The sequence below is a fragment of the Astyanax mexicanus genome, chromosome 21, assembly GCF_023375975.1.
Source record: "Astyanax mexicanus isolate ESR-SI-001 chromosome 21, AstMex3_surface, whole genome shotgun sequence".
In the NCBI taxonomy this organism is placed as follows: Eukaryota; Metazoa; Chordata; class Actinopteri; order Characiformes; family Acestrorhamphidae; genus Astyanax; species Astyanax mexicanus.
Genome location: NC_064428.1, coordinates 32,068,652 through 32,086,992, shown reverse-complemented (window position 1 = coordinate 32,086,992; position 18,341 = coordinate 32,068,652). Strand labels below are relative to the sequence as shown.

Genomic DNA, 18,341 nt, shown 5'->3' with positions numbered 1-18,341 from the left:
TTAGAAGTTCCCTATAGTGTCTCTTAAAATGCGCCTTATAGCCTGGTACGCCTTATGTATAAAAAATAGACCAGAAAATGGATGTTTATTGATAATGCACCTTATAATCCAGTGAGCCTTATAGTGCGAAAAATATGATAATGTAGATTCTACTCCAGGTTATGCAGTTCTGGCTCCACTGTGGGTAACTGCAGTGTGTGTGTGTGTGGATAAATGTGTTGGCTATGATGGTTTGAGCAGCACATTCTCCACCTCATTCCCTGTGGGTGTAATTTTCTACAATTTGGCAACCAGTCCAGATCCTTGACCTCCTCAGGATTGTATTCCCTTTCCCACCGTGTGAGTGCAGAGTGGAGCTCATTAGGGTTGAAATGTATCGCCCCATGTGTGTGTTTTGCCTAGTGTGTGTGTGTGTGTGTGTGTGTTTTGTCTAGTGTGTGTGTGTGTGTGTGTGTGTGTTTCAGTTGTGGCTGCAGGGATTTTGTCAGCACTTATTTCTGGCTTCATTGTTTTGAATGGGAAGTTGTCAAAGTAATGGATGTCATTAATAAGAGTGTGTGTGTGTGCGTGCGTGTGCGTGTGCGTGTGTGTGTGCGTGCGCGTGTGTGTGTGCGCGTGTGTGTGTGTGTGTTCCACCAGCATGATGAATCAGACTTTGCTACAACCTGAAAACAAAAATATTAGCTTACCAAAAGTTTATACCTCTACAGAGGATATAAAGTTCTAGTATGCCAAAAGTCATGGGATAGGAACGATTTGAATGTGTATGTGGATCGATGGATTTCTGCCAGAGTCGCTTGGATGGATGAACCCATGGATAGTTCTAGCCAGACACAGCAGGTCACCATACAATGGCATGACCCCATCTCCCATAATTCATGTCGCCTTGCCATGAGCACGATCTTCACGACCCATCTTCAACCTCACAACCTGATAAGATAACACCCTTACACAGGTGTGTGTGTGTGTAGTCATTATTTTAAGAGTTAAGTGTTAACAGTTTCAATTACCCAATCCACTTATTAGGATTCCCCCCAATCACTAGTGATGCCCCTAGTGAACACCAGGAGGGTGAAGACTAGCACATACCTCCTGCGATACATGTGAAGTCAGACTCCGCCTCTTTTAGAACTGTTGCTGATGCAGCATTACAGAGTAGCATCACAGCGCTAACGCTCGGAAGAAAGCGCAGCGACTTGGCTCTGATACATCAGCTCACAGATGCAGCCTTGTGCTGATCCACATCACCCTTTGGAGTGATGAGGGGAAAGAAAGAGCGCCATCTACTGTACCCACCCAGACAGAGCAAGGCAGATTGTGCTCTCTCAGGGCTCCGGCAGCTGATGGCAAGCTGCATAAGCAGGATTCGAACCAGGGATCTACCGTTCATAGTGGCAGCGCTTAGCCCGCGCTTTTTTAAACATGTTTTTAATGGATACATTTCATTTGAACAATAATGAGAGATGAAGTAAAAAAAAAATATGAAACCTATACAGTATAACTAAAAATAATTCTGATGAAGAATCATAATTTATAAAATGCATTTAAAAACAATTTAACTATCTAGATATTTGGAACAGTGTACTTCAGACAGGAATTAGGTCTTGCCCTGATGGCTTTATGGCTACGTTCACATTACAAGCCACATTTCTCAAATCAGATTTTTGCTCAGATCTTGACGGTTCATATTCACAAATGTAAGTGATTTGTATCTGTGTGTAATGTGAACGAATCTGTCCCTGAAACGCCTCACATGCTGCACATTAATACGTGTATAAACGTCTCCTTCTTCACCACCAACAAAAAAAAAACTCATATTTGAGAGACGAGTCGTAGCTTTATAAAGGGAAATGGATGAGTTAGCAGCTCATATGTGGAGCATCTTTTGCTGGAGTGGAGAAACAGTAAACAGCTGCTCTGAAGTTCATGCTCAGGTCGAGGAGGTGTAAAAAGGCCAGGCGGTTTGCTTTTGCTGTTTTTTTGCAGCTATAGCTGCACAGCTGCACCAAGAGATGCAGTGTGGTTTCGAGAGAGAAGCACGTAGCGCTGATGCTAATGCTAATGTGTAAAAGCAAAAAGACGCATGAATTCCGCATGATTTGACCGTTCACAAATCATATTTTAGAATAATGTATTTTATAAAGTTGCGTGGTTTATAAGTTTTGTTACTGTCCAGTCAGGTCTTTTAGTTCAGTCTGCATTAACTGGCTCCACTGTTTAGGTTAATTGCAACGTCAATATGCATTCCCAAGACCTCCGCTGAGGTAAAACTTCATGATCAGTTTACATTACATACTAAATGCTGTCCCATGACTTTTGGCATGCCTGCGTGTATCAGCAGCAGCTTCAGAAAGCATCGCAAAGCCATTTCTCCCGGGCCCTGTGACTCCAGAGCCCCGCAGTGAGAGCCATTATCTCTAAATGAAGAAAAATTGGGACAGTGATGGATTGTTAATACTAGAGTGATGACCCAGAACCATTAGGTGACCCAGAAACTTACAAAAGGAACCTACAGTAGAAGAACATCTAAAAAAAAATAAGCATCAGCGCATCAGTGTTCATAACCACACCACTGTAAAAATACAGGGAAATACTGTAGTCTAATAGTATCTCCATAGCCTCTTCTTTTGTACTATTTTTCACTTTTTTATTTCATTACTAGCCCTAAATTTCTCCTGTTCAATCTTGTTTAACCCTTGTGTGGTGTTCGGGTCTGTGGGACCCGTTTTAATATTTCATCAAATGATACAAAAAATATATTTTTTCTAACTCAAACTCATTGGCATTGGCTCATTTTTTTGTGAAAAACATATATCAAAACACATTTTCGATAAACACACACTGTACACACCCCCCCCCCCCTCCCCCCCCCACACACACACACACACACACACATTTATATCACATACAGTATGTTTGGCCAAGGGCTAATAAACATTGCTTCATTTGTAAATTTGAAACTAAACAAATTTTCTACTCATATCTTGAGTTTAATTCATTTTCTTTTACATTTTATTAAAAAACTAATACAAAAAGAGTAGCACTTTTTAAAAGAAATGTAACATAAGAAAGGTAAAGGGCAAATATTAACCATGTAAGCTGTTTATATTGCTTGCAATTTAGGTGAAGCAAGCATGTGTAAAGCATTTTAATGTAAAATTGCTTAATTTTGCTGAATTAAATACAAGTAACAAAGTAAACGAGTAACAAAAATATGAACACCACACAAGGGTTAAGAAAGTGTTGCAACCCTAAAATGCAGGAATATACTCAAAAAAATTTAGATTAATATTAACAAAACTTAAAAATACTACTTTTCTTTGATTTTACCAAATTGAAAACCTCTGGAATATACTCAAGAGGAAGATGGATGATCACAAGCCATCAAACCAAGCTTGAACTTGAACTGCTTGAATTTTTGCACCAGGAGGGAGTAGCATAAAGTCATCCAAAAGCAGTGTGTAAGACTGGTGGAGGAGAACATGATTCCAAGATGCATAAAAAAAAATAACTGTGATTAAAAACCAGGGTTATTCCACCAAAAATTGATTTAGAAACTCTTAAAACTCTATGAATATTAAAATGAAGTTTTTTTCTTTACATTATTTGAGCTCTGAAAGCTCATTTTCTGTAAATAAATGCTCTAAATGACAATATTTTTATTTGGAATTTGGGAGAAATGTTGTCTGTAGTTTATAGAACAAAACAACAGTGTTCATTTTACTTAAATATATACCTATAAATAGCAAAATCAGAGCTGTATCATTGTTTTAGTAGATTCTTACATTTTCATAAGCTTCAAAACAGTGTATTTTCTTCTATTTCACACTATTAAGCTAGTTTCCTAAAGCTGAACATTTCCCACCGCTGTCCTTTTCCTCGTTACTTTCACATGGCAGGATTGACAGCTACCCGTCGCACAAACCCCCAGGCCCTTTTTATTTGATGACTTTATGTATTTTTCACCAAGCCCATGGTTCCACGTTCTGCTGCGCTGGCCAACTGGTCTATGATTCATGAAGATGAGAACACTCTGCTACATCGGCAGGTTCCTCCAGACTCCCCGAAGATCCGAAAACACACCGCCAACACTTTGGTTTCGGCGCTCGGGACTCGGCGCAGCGAGGAGCGCGAGGATGTATCGGAGCAGCAGGACGTTCTCCTGAGGAGTTTGAGATGGATGGAATGTGAGGAGGGGAGAAAAACAGAGAGAAAAAAGAGAGAAAGCTAATATTATTCCTCGGCTTGAGGCCTGGAGCTGCTTGTGTTTTTTGAGGGTTTGCTGCAGCCTCTTTAGTGGATGTGGTTTAGAGTGAACTTCCTCTGGCCTCTCTCTCTCTTTCTTTCTCTCTCTCTCTCTCTCTCTCTTTCTTCTTGCTCTTTCTCTCTCTCTTGATTATTTCCATTACTATGTTCTCGGTCTTGTCTTTCAATAAAAACAGCATCATTGGAAAGTTATCCCTTTATTTTGTATTTTGTGTCTTATTTCTTATTTGTTCTCACCAGGTATTCAGTTGGCCCAACAGCTTGGGTCTAACCACAAGTGGGCGTAAATATGCTTCACCTGCTGCGCTATATAAAAAGGCTCTCAGAGTATTCTAGGGTAGTGCACCTCTTGGTGAGAGACCTTTACCTGATAGACATGCCTCTACAATGCATTTAAAGACATTTGCCGAGTTTTTTTTTTTTTTACAAGCTTTAAGAGAGGGATCATCATTGGACTGAGAGAAACTAAATGGTCCACCATTGTCTTTTTTTGCAGTGGTGTTGTAATGCTCACCCATCTCCTTTTAATTGTAAAGTTTCGTTCAATTCCAACAGCTACCAGGTGCATTATTTCAATAAAAAAAACAATATACAGCTCTGGAAAAAAGAGCTGTATAAGAGACCACTTAAAAGTGATGAGTTTCTTTAAATTCACCTAATTGAAAACCTCTGGAATATAATCAAGAGGAAGAGGGATGATCACAAGCCTTCAAACCAAATTGAACTGCTCGAATTCTTGCACCAGGAGTGAGTAGCATAAAGTTATCCAAAAGCAGTGTGTAAGACTGGTGGAGGAGAACATGATGCCAAGATGCATGAAAACTGTGATTAAAAACTTTAAAGCTTATTCCACCAAATGTTGATTTCTGAACTCTTTAATGCCTACTCAAATGGATCACGGCATGTGTTCAGTTGGCCACACAGCTTGGATTATCTCCATAAAACATAATAGAATCGGATGCTAATAGAATGGGATGCTCTGGAGTAGCCATACATGAGCATATGCTCGCTGTGCCCAATGCCAACAGCTTCAGATAGAGGGGTATTAAGCTGAACTGTGTTCTCTGACCTAGTGGATTTCCATCCAATACCAGAACTAATCATCCAACACCACCTGACCTTACTAGTGCTCCTGTGGTAGAGTACAATCAAACCCTAACAGCAATATTCTAAAATCAAGAGCAAAGTCTTACCAGATAAAAAAAATATCCTTAATTTGCCTCATTTAGTAACAAAATAGAATCAGTTTTTCTTAAATTTGTTTTTCTCTCTTTTTTTCCATCTTGTCTCCTCTCTACTCTCTACTATCTCTCCTACAGATATCATAGTGCTGATAGCATCGGTCGCTGTGGTTTCGGCCGGAAGCCAAGGCAACATCTTTGCCACCTCAGCGCTGAGAAGCCTCCGCTTCCTTCAGATCCTGCGCATGGTGCGTATGGACCGCCGTGGAGGAACCTGGAAGCTGCTGGGATCTGTAGTGTACGCACACAGCAAGGTAAGCTGGGTTTATGGACATAAACTGTGTGTGTGTGTGTGTGTGTGTATATATAAGGGGTGACAAAAAGTGCATGTAAATAATTACACAATATTTATCAGGAAGTAAATAATATAATTATTGTAAGTGTAAGCATTTATTTTATAAGTTAACTCAAATAAAAAAACAACAACTAATTTAAAGCATTAGTCTGCGTTTTTCAGTTGCTACAGGACTCTTATCTGACTGACAGCGGTTTTAACCAATCAAAGCCTTTTAAAATGAAAAACAGGGCTGTAAAAGCTCTTATTTTTGTAAAATTGCTGTTTGTATTTATTGTAATGCTATAAGTGTTTTAGTGAGCTAATAAACACTAACTGCTTTTTCTTGACTAAAATTCCCCCAGGTGCCTAAAACATTTGCACAGTACTGTATATGACATTAACTCACCTCAACATGCTTTTTGCAATCATTTAGTCTCACATGGGCAGTGCTAAAATCACTATTACTAACTGTACAGCGAGCAAGACTTTCATAGTTCTTTACTTTTACCAGATATGGATATACTTTAGAGTAGTCTGAGGTGAAACGAGTTTTAATGGGTGCCATGATGCTCCTGAACGCATCCCGTCCAAAAACTGATTGGCTGCCTCACAGACTCTTTGCAGAGAACAGGCCAATCAGAACCCTCTCTGTTTTGTATGCACTTCATGAACATGTGTCGCCTGAGTGTGCATTTATGTTCACTCTTGGGCCACTCGTTCTAGATTCTGGGAGATTTTACTTTCTGAACTAAATCATCTCTTACAGCCTTTCTAAGCTAAAGGCATGATAGGAACTAATACAAATATGCATTTTCTTTGGTTTGTCATAAAAAAAGCTAGTAGGGCTGTATGAACATGTATACAAGCCTGATGGAAACAAACCCTTTTGACCCTTACCTGTGTGTTTTATAAAGAGATATAAAAAAGGTGTAAAACATTTGCATGATTTTTATACCCCCTTATTTTTATTTTTAGATCCATAATTTTTTTTTTTAGACCAGTGTTCATAATTCAGCCTTCGTGCTGTTTAAGGTACATTATGCTACTGTAACTAATCTTTTACTTTATTCTGAAGGTTTTTTATTGTCCTCAGGCATGTGTTCTGGTGTTCTAGGACAGTAGAGTAATCTCAGTTATTAGCTGGGTGGGATTACTTATCCACGCACTCGTTTTCAGATTAAGGTGTAATCTTTGACGGTCAGTCTGGCTTTAATATAAAAGAGAATAAAGGGACTTTGGTAGTATAGTTTCCATCAGAGTGAAGACACACAGAAACAATGCATTTATTTGCCAATTTATTTGACAGTGTTGATAATATAACAAGTAATTGTTACGATGATGCTAATTGGCAGACCTTGTTTTAGTTTAGACTCTTAAAACAGATGAATCAGAGGGTAAAACTATGGGCAATATCATACACCTTGCATAAGGCACGTTGCGATGCTCATGGCTATTTTACACCCCGTCAACAGTCTATTTTTATGTCTTGTGCCCAGGCCATTAAAATAGCATTGGAGTTTAGAAATAAATCTACATTGATGGTTTGGTGTGGTCTGGCGTGTTTCTATCTTGGCGGAGGGAAACACAGGTGCGCTACTGACTGATTAAAACCCTGACAACAGTCAACAGTCAGCTGAAGCTTGCAAAAAGCAACACGCTGTTAAGATACCAACGCGCCAAAGTCAGAGCTCACCCGACTCTTAAAGGGAATGAAGGGAATGACAACTGGCTCAGAAAAATTGCATGAAATAGTTAAAATTGGGATAAAATGGTTAAAAAGTGCAAAACAGTCAAAATAGCATGAAGTAGTTAGAAATAGTATAAAATGGTTAAAAATAGCAGAACATGGTTTAAAAATGGCATACAATGGTTAAAAATAGCATAGAATGGTTAGAGATAGCATAATATGGTGTACGAGATGCATAAAATAGTTGAAAATAGCATAAAATGGTTAAAAATAGCATAAAACAATACGAATAATAGCATAAAATAGGTCAAAAATAACATAAAATGGTTAGAAATACATACAATCTTTTAAAAATTGCAAGAAATGGTTAAAAAGGGCATAAAATAGTTAAACATAGCACATCAATATCTGCTGTTTTCTTCTATGCTTTATTAAATAAAAAAAAATGACTGGTCATCTGTTGCTTTGTTGCCTTCTAGTGTGAATGCAGGGTCAATAACATTAAAGCAGGTCTTTAGTCTTCAGATTTGGTTGGAAGATTAAGAGGAAAAACAGTATTTAGTTTTTTAATAGTTTTACTTGATGGCTTATGCTCAACAAGACCAGAAACAGGAACTCAGAGTATAAAATACTGAAGCATTGATTTCAGGTTGACTCTGAAATCTTAAATATCTGCTCTTGTGTTGTATAGGAGCTGGTGACCGCCTGGTACATTGGTTTTCTGGTGCTCATCTTCTCCTCCTTTCTGGTGTATCTCGTGGAGAAGGAGTTCAATAAAGAGTTTTCCACCTACGCTGACGCGCTCTGGTGGGGAACGGTGAGTTCCTGAATTCTCTCCATTCACAGCATACCAATAGTAGAGTAGAACAGGTCATAGAACACTACTTTTAGAGGAAATAGTGTAAATAATGTTGTGTATTGTTTGTCTGTTTGTTCTCATTCCTCTGTTGTTGTATAGATCACTCTGACCACTATAGGTTATGGAGATAAGACTCCTAAGACGTGGACGGGGCGAATGCTGTCTGCCGGCTTCGCTCTTCTCGGAATCTCATTCTTCGCTCTGCCTGCGGTAAGTTCTACAGCACTGTCTGTCCTGGATCAGATATAACTCAGTGCAGAAGTACGGTGGCCGAGAAAGCCCAACGCAGTGCAAATTGAAAAGCGCTGCAAAAGCACAAAACACATCCATCAAAAGTACAACACAGGCGCAGCAAATAGAAAAACGCGCTGCAAATAGAACCACAACACAACGGAAGTGAGTCACAACACAACGGAATTTTCCCGAGGGACCTTAAAAGATGCTGTATTAGCTAAGCTGCGTCTTCAGTAACGTCTCGGACTTCACTATGTGTACAAAGGACAATAAGTGGCAAACAAGGCGTTTTGTGAAGCAGAACTTTTAATAATATGCACACAACCGTGGTAATCACAGGTAATAAACATAACTTACTTTTCAGAAGCTTGTTTGTCACTTATTGTCCTTTGTATACAGCTGGTACAGCATCTTTTAAGGTCCCCCGGGAAAATTCCGTTGTGTTGTGACTCACTTCCGTTGTGTTGTGGTTCTAGTTGCAGCGCGTTTTTCTATTTGCTGCGCCTGTGTTGTAATTTTGATGGATGTGTTTTGTGCTTTTGCAGCGCTTTTCAATTTGCACTGCGCTGGGCTTTCTCGGCCACCGTACAGAAGCCTTAACTTGGAATTTCAATAGACTAGATTAGTGTTAAGTGTGCTGAAAAATATTAATTAGGAAAATATATGAAATTTCTCTTCCATCAATTCTTTATTTTTTATTATTTAATATATTATATATTTGTTTGCCCTCTTCGTCATTAACTGCTAAATTCATCTCTATCAATATTTAGTGTTTTTCTTCTGCTTAGTTTTTTTTTCTCTTTTTTCTTTCCTGTCCTTCCTCAATGAAAAACTAATAAAAATGACGTCTTAAACAGTCCTCCGAAAACGTGGATTAGTGCCAGGCCAAAAAATAAAAAAATAACGGATAACTGCTAATTGATAATATGAAATTCTAAAATTTTGTATTTTGATATATTTTTTCCTATAATACCTAAACCAGCCCTTCTGGCACCAACAATAAAGCCACACCCAGAATCACTGATATCACATTCCTTTGGTCCAAATATTTTTCAACACCCCTTTTAATGAAGGCCTTCAGCTACTTTAGGCTAATCTCTGTAGAAAAGTACTGCCTATAGAATCGGACCCTCTGTAGCAGATGAACATTGTTAAAAATAGCATAAAATAAAACTTTGGCACAAAGATTCAAGCATAAAATTATTTAAAATTGCATAAAATGGTTAACAATTGCATAAAACAGTTAAAGATAGCATAAAATAATAACAAATTGCATAAGCTGCTAAATAATAAAATATTAAAAATAGTATAAAATATTATAAAAACATAAAATGGTTAAAATTGCATAATACATTAAAAACAGAATAAATAGGTTAAAAAACATATAATTGTTAAACATTGCATGCAATAGTTAAAAATAGCACAACTAGTTAAAAAGAATAAAATGGTTAAAATTTCATAAAATAGTTAAAAATAGCATGAAATAGTTACAAATTGCATAAAATGCTTAAAATTGCATAATATATTTTAAAATAGCATAAAATAATTAAAAATCATAAACTGGTTAACAACTGCATAAAACAGTTAAAGATAGCAAAACAAGTTAATAAAGCATAAAATGGTTAAAAACTGCATAAAAATGTAATGAAGTGGTTTAAAAAAAAGGTTTAATAATGTTAGTAATTGTGTATTTCGAGTTGCTGACTCTTTCCTCTTGTGTTTGCAGGGTATTCTGGGTTCAGGTTTTGCTCTGAAGGTTCAGGAGCAGCACAGACAGAAACACTTTGAGAAGAGGAGGAATCCTGCAGCCTGCCTCATACAGGTAACATTATAAATTGTTGGATTTTTCAAATCAAACTTTATGTATATCACAGATACAGCGGCTACAATGTGAAAAAGGTACATTTTTAAGCAACATAATGTATATACTGTAGAAAATTTAAAGCACATTTAATTTGACCAGGTTCCTCAAACTTACATTAGACTGTAAGGCTCTTTTTCACACAGAGCAGGGATTGGTTGGATAGTTTGTTTGCTAATCGGAAAAATATATGTTTGACAAAAAAGGCAAAAATAAATTAAATTTGCATATAATAGTTAAAATTTCATGAAATAATTACAAATAGCATAAGATGCTAAATAGTGCATAACATATTTAAAGATAGTATAAAATAATTATAAAAGCATAAAATGTTTAAAAACAGCATAAAATAGTTAAAAAACATAACATTGTTAAAAATTGCATGCAATAGTTAAAAATAGCATAACAAGCTAAAAATTGCATAACATATTTAAAAATAGCATAACTACTTAAAAACCTTAAAATGATTAAAAATTCATAAAATAGTTTAAAATTGTATAAAATGCTTAAAATTGCATAAAACATTATAAATTATTTTAAAAAGCATAAAATAGTTAAAATTTCATAAAATAGTTACAAATAGCATGAGATGCTTAATAGTGCATAAAATATTTAAAGATAGTATAAAATAATTATAAAAGCATAAAATGGTTAAAAAATGCATAATATATTTTAAAATAGCATGAAAGAATTAAAAAGTGGCATAGACTGGTTAACAACTGAATATATAACAGCTAAAGATAGCATAAACAAAAAAAGCAAAAATAAAAGAAATCTGTATTGAGGAAAATACTTTTTCACACCACTGAAATTCTTGTAAAATGTAGCATCCTTCAGAAAAGTGAGCTTTAGTTTTTAAAAACTTGAGTTTAAGCTAAATCTTCTGTATAAAAGTCAATTATCTTGGTGATCAGTGCTTGTATTTACATTAAACAGTGAATTAAAATGCACGATTAGTGTACTGTTGTTTTTACACTTGACTGAGTAACGCCCCTCCAACATGTTTATTCAGCCAAATTAAACCAACAGTGAGACGCAGTCAACACCCAGCACCCAGCACTCTCCACCGGCTTCACTGTGTCCAACAGCCAACAGTTGGCTTGGTGTGTTTGGGGGGTTTTAGACACGCAATCAGGAAATACATAAATAAATTTACATATATATCACAGCTGTCACACATTTACTTTTTAGCACTTTTCTAAATCTTTATTTGAATTTTAATCTTGCAGTTGTTCTTCATATTTCGTTACAATTTCATTATGAATGAACCAAATAAAATGCTGCAATATGACACTTAATACAATCTTTTCTAAAATTTCTACACCTTTTACCTCTTTTTTTAAGCTCTGCTGATCATATAAGAGCACTTTGTAGTCCTGTAGTCCTGTGCTCAGCATCCTGTGACTAGAGGAAGAGCTTCTGTCTCTAATATTACTTTTACAGATACAGGACGACAGTCTGTACCTTATTTTAGAGATTATAAAGCGCACCAGATTATAAGGCAAATTATCAATACATTTCTATTTTCTGGATTATAAGGCAAATTTATTTACAGTAAGCTTAGATTTCCAATATTGTCTCTAACGGTGAGTTTTCAGTGAAGTTTCTCCAGCACTAAGGCTGGGTGCAGCAGCATTAGCATTAGCTGCTAACCTCAGCGTTCTAGCTTGAAGTAAATGATGCCCAACAGCGCTAAACTGAGAAACCCTGAGTGTTCTGGTAACCCAGGGTGCTATCAGCTAGTGGTTCTTCCCACGTAGCTTGTTTTAACACTGTGTTTTAACACTGTAAACACGCAAAGGATTTTAAGTGTGTGAAAAAAATGACGTGTAAAATTTATTTAAATGTTTCGCAACTTTCTGCATTTGCTTTTTTTAAGTACATTTAATTTCAGATAATTTAAGTAACTTCAACTCGGTTTCAAGACTTAAATGTTACACAGAGTAAATAAGTGAACTGAACTTCAGTCAATCTTTTCTTTTAGTAAACTTTACTTCATTTATTTTTACTGAATCAATCCTTTCTTTTATTAAACTTTACTTCATTTATTTTTACTGAATCAATCCTTTCTTTTAGTAAACTTTACTTCATTTATTTTACTGAATCAATCCTTTCTTTTATTAAACTTTACTTCATTTCTGCATATAATATTACCTAATTACAATTACTTCATTTATACAATATTACCCAATTACAATTACTTCATTTATACAATATTACCTAATTACAATTACTTCATTTATACAATATTACCCAATTACAATTACTTCATTTATACAATATTACCTAATTACAATTACTTCATTTATACAATATTACCTAATTACAATTACTTCATTTATACAATATTACCCAATTACAATTACTTCATTTATACAATATTACCTAATTACAATTACTTCATTTATACAATATTACCTAATTACAATTACTTTATTTCTGCATACAATATTACCTAATTACAATTACTTAATTTATACAATACTACTCAAATGATGTATGATACATAATATATTATAATTCCTGAAAGTTAAATATTTTTAGTTAAAACACACATATTACACTGTTTTATCACATGGATGACACGTAATACATTATTTTTAGTATCCTAAAGAAAGGATTGATTCAGTATAAATAAATGAAGTAAAGTTTAATAAAAGAAAGGATTGATTCAGTAAAATAAATGAAGTAAAGTTTACTAAAAGAAAGGATTGATTCAGTAAAAATAAATGAAGTAAAGTTTACTAAAAGAAAGGATTGATTCAGTAAAATAAATGAAGTAAAGTTTACTAAAAGAAAGGATTGACTGAAGTTCAGTTATCTCATTTACTCTGTGTAACATTTAAGTCATGAAACCGAGTTGAAGTTACTTAAATTTATCTGAAATTAAATTTACTTAAAAAAATCTAATGCAGAAAGTTGCGAAACTTTTTTTCAAGTAAATTTTACTCATCATTTATTCAGTGTAGCACAAAAAATACAGTAACTAAACAGTAGAACTACAAAGTTTCCTATATAATCAGTGGAACTGAAAACAATGAATATAGTGGATGTAGAAACAATGATCATTCTTATGCTAATTGACTAGTTAATAGTTGTTTTTATGTTTTTGTGTGTGAATACTGTATGTGTTTAATAATGATCTCATATCAGGCAGCGTGGCGTTATTACGCGACCGACACTGGCCGGCCTGACCTGGAGGCCACCTGGCAGGTGTATGAAAATGTTCTACCTGTTCCAAGGCATGTATAGAGGCCTGCTGAGATGTACCAACTGCAACCGTGTTCTTTACTAATCTGCATTTGTTTTCTGTCTTTTTGTTTTTCTCGGTTTCTTTACTTTCCCCCTCTTTTCCTGTTACTTTGACCTTGTCCTTCTATTTTTTCTTTCCCCTCTTTATTTATTCCCCTCTCGCTCCCTCTTTCCTCCTCTGGGTTTGTTTGTGTGTGTTTTTTTGGCATGCAGTGTGTTTGGCGTAGCTATGCAGCTGATGAAAACTCCATTTCCATTGCTACCTGGAAGCCTCATTTAAAGGCGCTGCATACCTGCAGTCCCACAAAGTAGGTATAAATCCACTGGCAGCTGCTCTAATACTCCTTTTTACTATTTTTACTTCTACTAGATTCTCTTCTTCTTCTTCTTCTTCTTCTTCTTTTATGCGCTGTTTATATTCTTATTTTTACAGTCTTCAGTCAACCACTACAGTCCCCTGACTCATTTCAACCCTTTAACAAATGAACGGTCCTATATTACACCCTAAAGAAGGTTCATCAAGATGCTCATTGCTATCTTACACCCTGTGAACAGTCTATTTTTTTAACATCTCCATCCTGTATTGTTTAAATAGCAACAGCACTTGTGAACATACCTACACATTCTGGTGTATTGCTATCTATCTTGGCAACAGAAAACACAGGTGCACCACTGACTGAAATAAACCTAGACAACATTCAGATGTTCATTGCTATCTTGGCAATACAGTGCAGAAACCCTCAACTCAAACCTTACACAGTGCACAAACCTTACTCTCAACTCTCTCAAACTTTTACTGTTACTAAACAAACAATCATCAACAGATTACTAAATAAAATTGCTTTTCCTGTAAATTACCTGCTTGAAAAAGCGCAGAAATGTTGCAGCGTTAAAAAAGCAATCCGCCGAGTCAGAAATTGTAATCTTAAAAGGCGTATTTCCTACCTTTAACTAATGTTTAAGCTTGTCCACTAGGGACACACAAAAGTCAAAAAAGCTTGAAAATGCTGAAAATTAAGCATATTTTTTTTATTTCCCATATCTCTCTTCTTCTATGTGCTGTTTATATTCTTATTCTTACAGTCTTCAGTCAACCACTACAATCCCCTGACTCATTTCAACCCTTTAACAAATGAATGGCCCAATATTACACCCTAAAGAAGGTGCATCAAGATGCGCATTGCTATCTTACACCCTGTGAACAGTCTATTTTCACGTCTTCAGCCTGTATCGTTCAAATAGCATCAGCGCTTGTGAATATATCTATTGTTCAGGTAAAATTCTGGCATATTTCTGGCTTGACAATAGAAAACAGAGGTGTAACACTGACTGAAATAAACCTCAGTCAGAGCACAGTCAACATGAGACGTTTATTACTACCTTGGCAATACAGTGCACAAACCCTGAACCCTTACTCAACTCTCTTAAACTCTTACTGTTACTAAACAAACAATCATCAACAGAATACAAAATAAAATAACATTGCTTTTCCTGTAAATTACCTGCTTGAAAAAAGCACAGAAACATTGCGTCATTAAAATAGCAATCCGCCAAAGGGAATGTAAAGCAAGTGACACACTGATTGGTTTATTGCACATTGTTTATCCCAAAATACACACATGATAAATTAAGAGAATTAGTACATGCCTTTTAAGCAATTCCGAGCCACAGAAGAAGTACTTTTCCTGTCGTTACGATAGCAAAGACACACTGACATGCCCTAAACCAACTTGGCAACAGAAAACATGGGTGTGCCACTGACTGAAATAAACCTAGACCACTGTCAACATTCAGATGTTCATTGCTATCTTGGCAATGAAGTGCACAAACCCTTAACCTTTACTCTTGCAAACTGTTACATCAACAATCATCAACAGAATTGCTTTTCCTTTAAATTACCTGCTTGTGCATCTTCACAGCGCGAACAAACAGGTCAGCTAAAAAAAAAAGCGCAAAAGCGCTGCACCATTAAAATAGCAATCTGCCAAAGTCAGAGCACCCCTGGCTCTTAAAGGGAATGCAAGGCAAGTGACACACTAATTGGTTTGTTGCACGTTGTTTATCCAAAAACAGTAGTACATGCCTTTTATGCATTCCCAGCCACAGAGGGTGTACTTTTCCTGTCGTTATGATAGCAGAGGCACACTGACACTTAAACCGATCTGCACGCTAAGTGGTTGATGACTTGCCTATAGAACGCAAAAATAGGGCCTTCATTAAAAGACATATATCCTAAAAAGACGTATATACTACCTTTATTTAATATAGTGCTTGTGAACATATCTATGCTTTCTGGCGTATTGCTATTTCAGCAACCGAAAAAACATTTAGATGTTCATTGCTATCTTGGCAATGAAGTGCACAACCCTTAACCTTTACTCTTGCAAACTGTTACATCAACAATCATGAACAGAATACAAAATAAAGTAACATTTTTTCATTCTTTACAGCATGAAAAAGCTCAAAAAAGCGCAGAAACGCTGCGTCGTTAAATAGCAATCCTCCAAAGTCAGAGCATACCTGTTCATCCAAAAGCACACCCATGATTACTCAATTGCGTGTTTTAAGTCGTGCAAGGTGTACTTTTCCTGTCGTTACGATAGCAAAGACACGCTGACACGCCCTAAATCATTCTGCACTTTCAGCGGTTGATGACTCGCCTGTAGAACGCCTATAGATCTGTGATCTGAAGTTAGTCACGGGTAAAGAAGATAAATCTGGAGTTTGGTAAAGGGTTGATATTGTGTTTGGGGACTCCCATTCTATGGTTTCTGCAGTCTTTTGATCTGTCAGACTCTATCCATCCCTCTATCTCTCTAATCTCTCTCCACTGCACACACACTCTCACTCCTGCTGCTCTTTATTCTTTGGACATTAGCTTTGATTTCATCCGTTCCATCGCAGTAAAAGAAAGAATACGCTCTTCTTTCATACCTGTCTGACAGAAATCTGCTCAAAGTTCAAAGCTGTGCCAAGGTCCAGCACAGTCCGGCCTCAGACTTCATCTAAAACCCTGCCCTGGAGATTATCCTCCCTATAGAGAGAGAGTAAAACACACGTCTGACAGGTTTCTATGAAAAAGTCTCTTTCTCTGAAAGGATAATTTTATATACAGCAGGGCAGCAGAAAATGTTCTTAACGTCTGCTAATGTAAGAAGATGCATTTGAAAGCTATGTGCTTAATGTAAAGGGCAAGTAGTGCTTTTAGATTGTGTAAGAAATAAAAATCCAGATTGAGATGAGCAGGGTTGCTCGGTAACAGTACTGAAGGACAGCGTTAGTAGAATTACGACACCTTTATAAACCTAGAAAAGCATTATAACATATATAAGCTAGCACAGCTTTTTGAAGAGTTTAGAAATCAATATTTGGTGGAATAACCCTGGTTTTAATCACAGTTTTCATGCATCTTGGCATCATGTTCTCCTCCACCAGTCTTACACACTGCTTTTGGATAACTTTATGCTGCTTTACTCCTGGTGCAAAAATTCAAGCAGTTCAGTTTGGTTTGATGGCTTGTGATCATCCATCTTACTCTTGATTATATTCCAGAGGTTTTCTGAATGTAATTTGGTAAAATCTAAGAAACTCATCCAGCGCTGTATAACACTTAGCACGGTTAGCGGCTAATGCTAATGCAGCTCCAGCAGTGTTAGCCAGGGATAGCAGCAGGCTATAAGCTGATATTACTTACCTCTAAATGGTGAAAAAGCTAGCGTTTAGCACATTTAGCGGCTAATGCTAATGCAGCTTCAGCAGTGTTAGCCAGGGTTAGCAGCAGGCTACAGGCCGATAATACTCACCTCTGAATGATGAAAGAGCTAGCGCTTAGCACGGTTAGCGGCTAATGCTAATGCAGCTCCAGCAGTGTTAGCCAGGGTTAGCAGCAGACTATAGACCGATAATACTTACCTCTGTACCATGAAAGAGCTAGCGCTTAGCATGGTTAGCTGCTAATGCTACTCCAGCAGTGCTAGCCAGGGTTAGCAGCAGGCTAAATGCTAATAATGCTATAAAAGAATAATGTTATTCCTCATTCACTCGTAGCCATACTTGCATTATTTTAAGTAGAACACAGTTTTCATATTAGAATTCAGGGACTATTTAGCATAGTACTGGTTCCTACTAGCTTGTATTCATTGTTAGCCATGTTAGAATTTTTAGGATAGAGTATTTTATGCCCTCCACATTCATCCATTACTCATCTGTTTCCTGATTCAGTGAAAATATGTGTCAGTCAGGCTTGAAATTATGCTCTGTTATGGTCCACTGGGTTGCCAGTTTTGAAGTTTTTGGACTATTTTCTTTCTTAAAATACTCTCATTTTGGGATAAATATGAGTCTGGACATTCTGAGGCACCTGCTTTAGGATACCACCACATAAACACAAAAAATCTATACATCTACATCATTATATTTCACATTTCTAGACTTGTCTCATTTTGTCTTTGCTTGAAATTAAGAACATAGAGTGCTGAAGATGTGTCCTGATGAGTGCCAGTTCCATCATAACATTTTTGATGGTCTTTGCGACTGCACATAATATTTCAAGACAATTTTTCTTTACTTGCCATAATATGGATTAGAACATTACTAATCTTTACATTACTAACATTTTGACTGGTACTGTAAACTGATGGCACAACTTCAGTGGTCTTTTGTGC

General features: G+C 36.4%; 1 protein-coding gene across 3 annotated transcripts in view; it reads left to right on the top strand.

Annotated features, from left to right (window-relative positions):
- kcnq5b (potassium voltage-gated channel, KQT-like subfamily, member 5b) overlaps window positions 1-18,341 on the top strand; it is a 199,010-nt gene that overhangs the window by 158,380 nt on the left and 22,289 nt on the right. For 2 of the 3 annotated variants that reach the window (XM_022674603.2, XM_022674602.2), the window contains exons 4-8: window positions 5,586-5,761; window positions 8,163-8,288; window positions 8,430-8,540; window positions 10,291-10,386; window positions 13,891-13,985. In XM_022674603.2, coding sequence (XP_022530324.2) covers window positions 5,586-5,761; window positions 8,163-8,288; window positions 8,430-8,540; window positions 10,291-10,386; window positions 13,891-13,985 — 604 coding nt within the window. Of the gene's footprint in view, window positions 1-5,585; window positions 5,762-8,162; window positions 8,289-8,429; window positions 8,541-10,290; window positions 10,387-13,578; window positions 13,659-13,890; window positions 13,986-18,341 lie in introns of all 3 variants that reach the window. The other variant, XM_049469705.1, reaches the window with a different exon arrangement.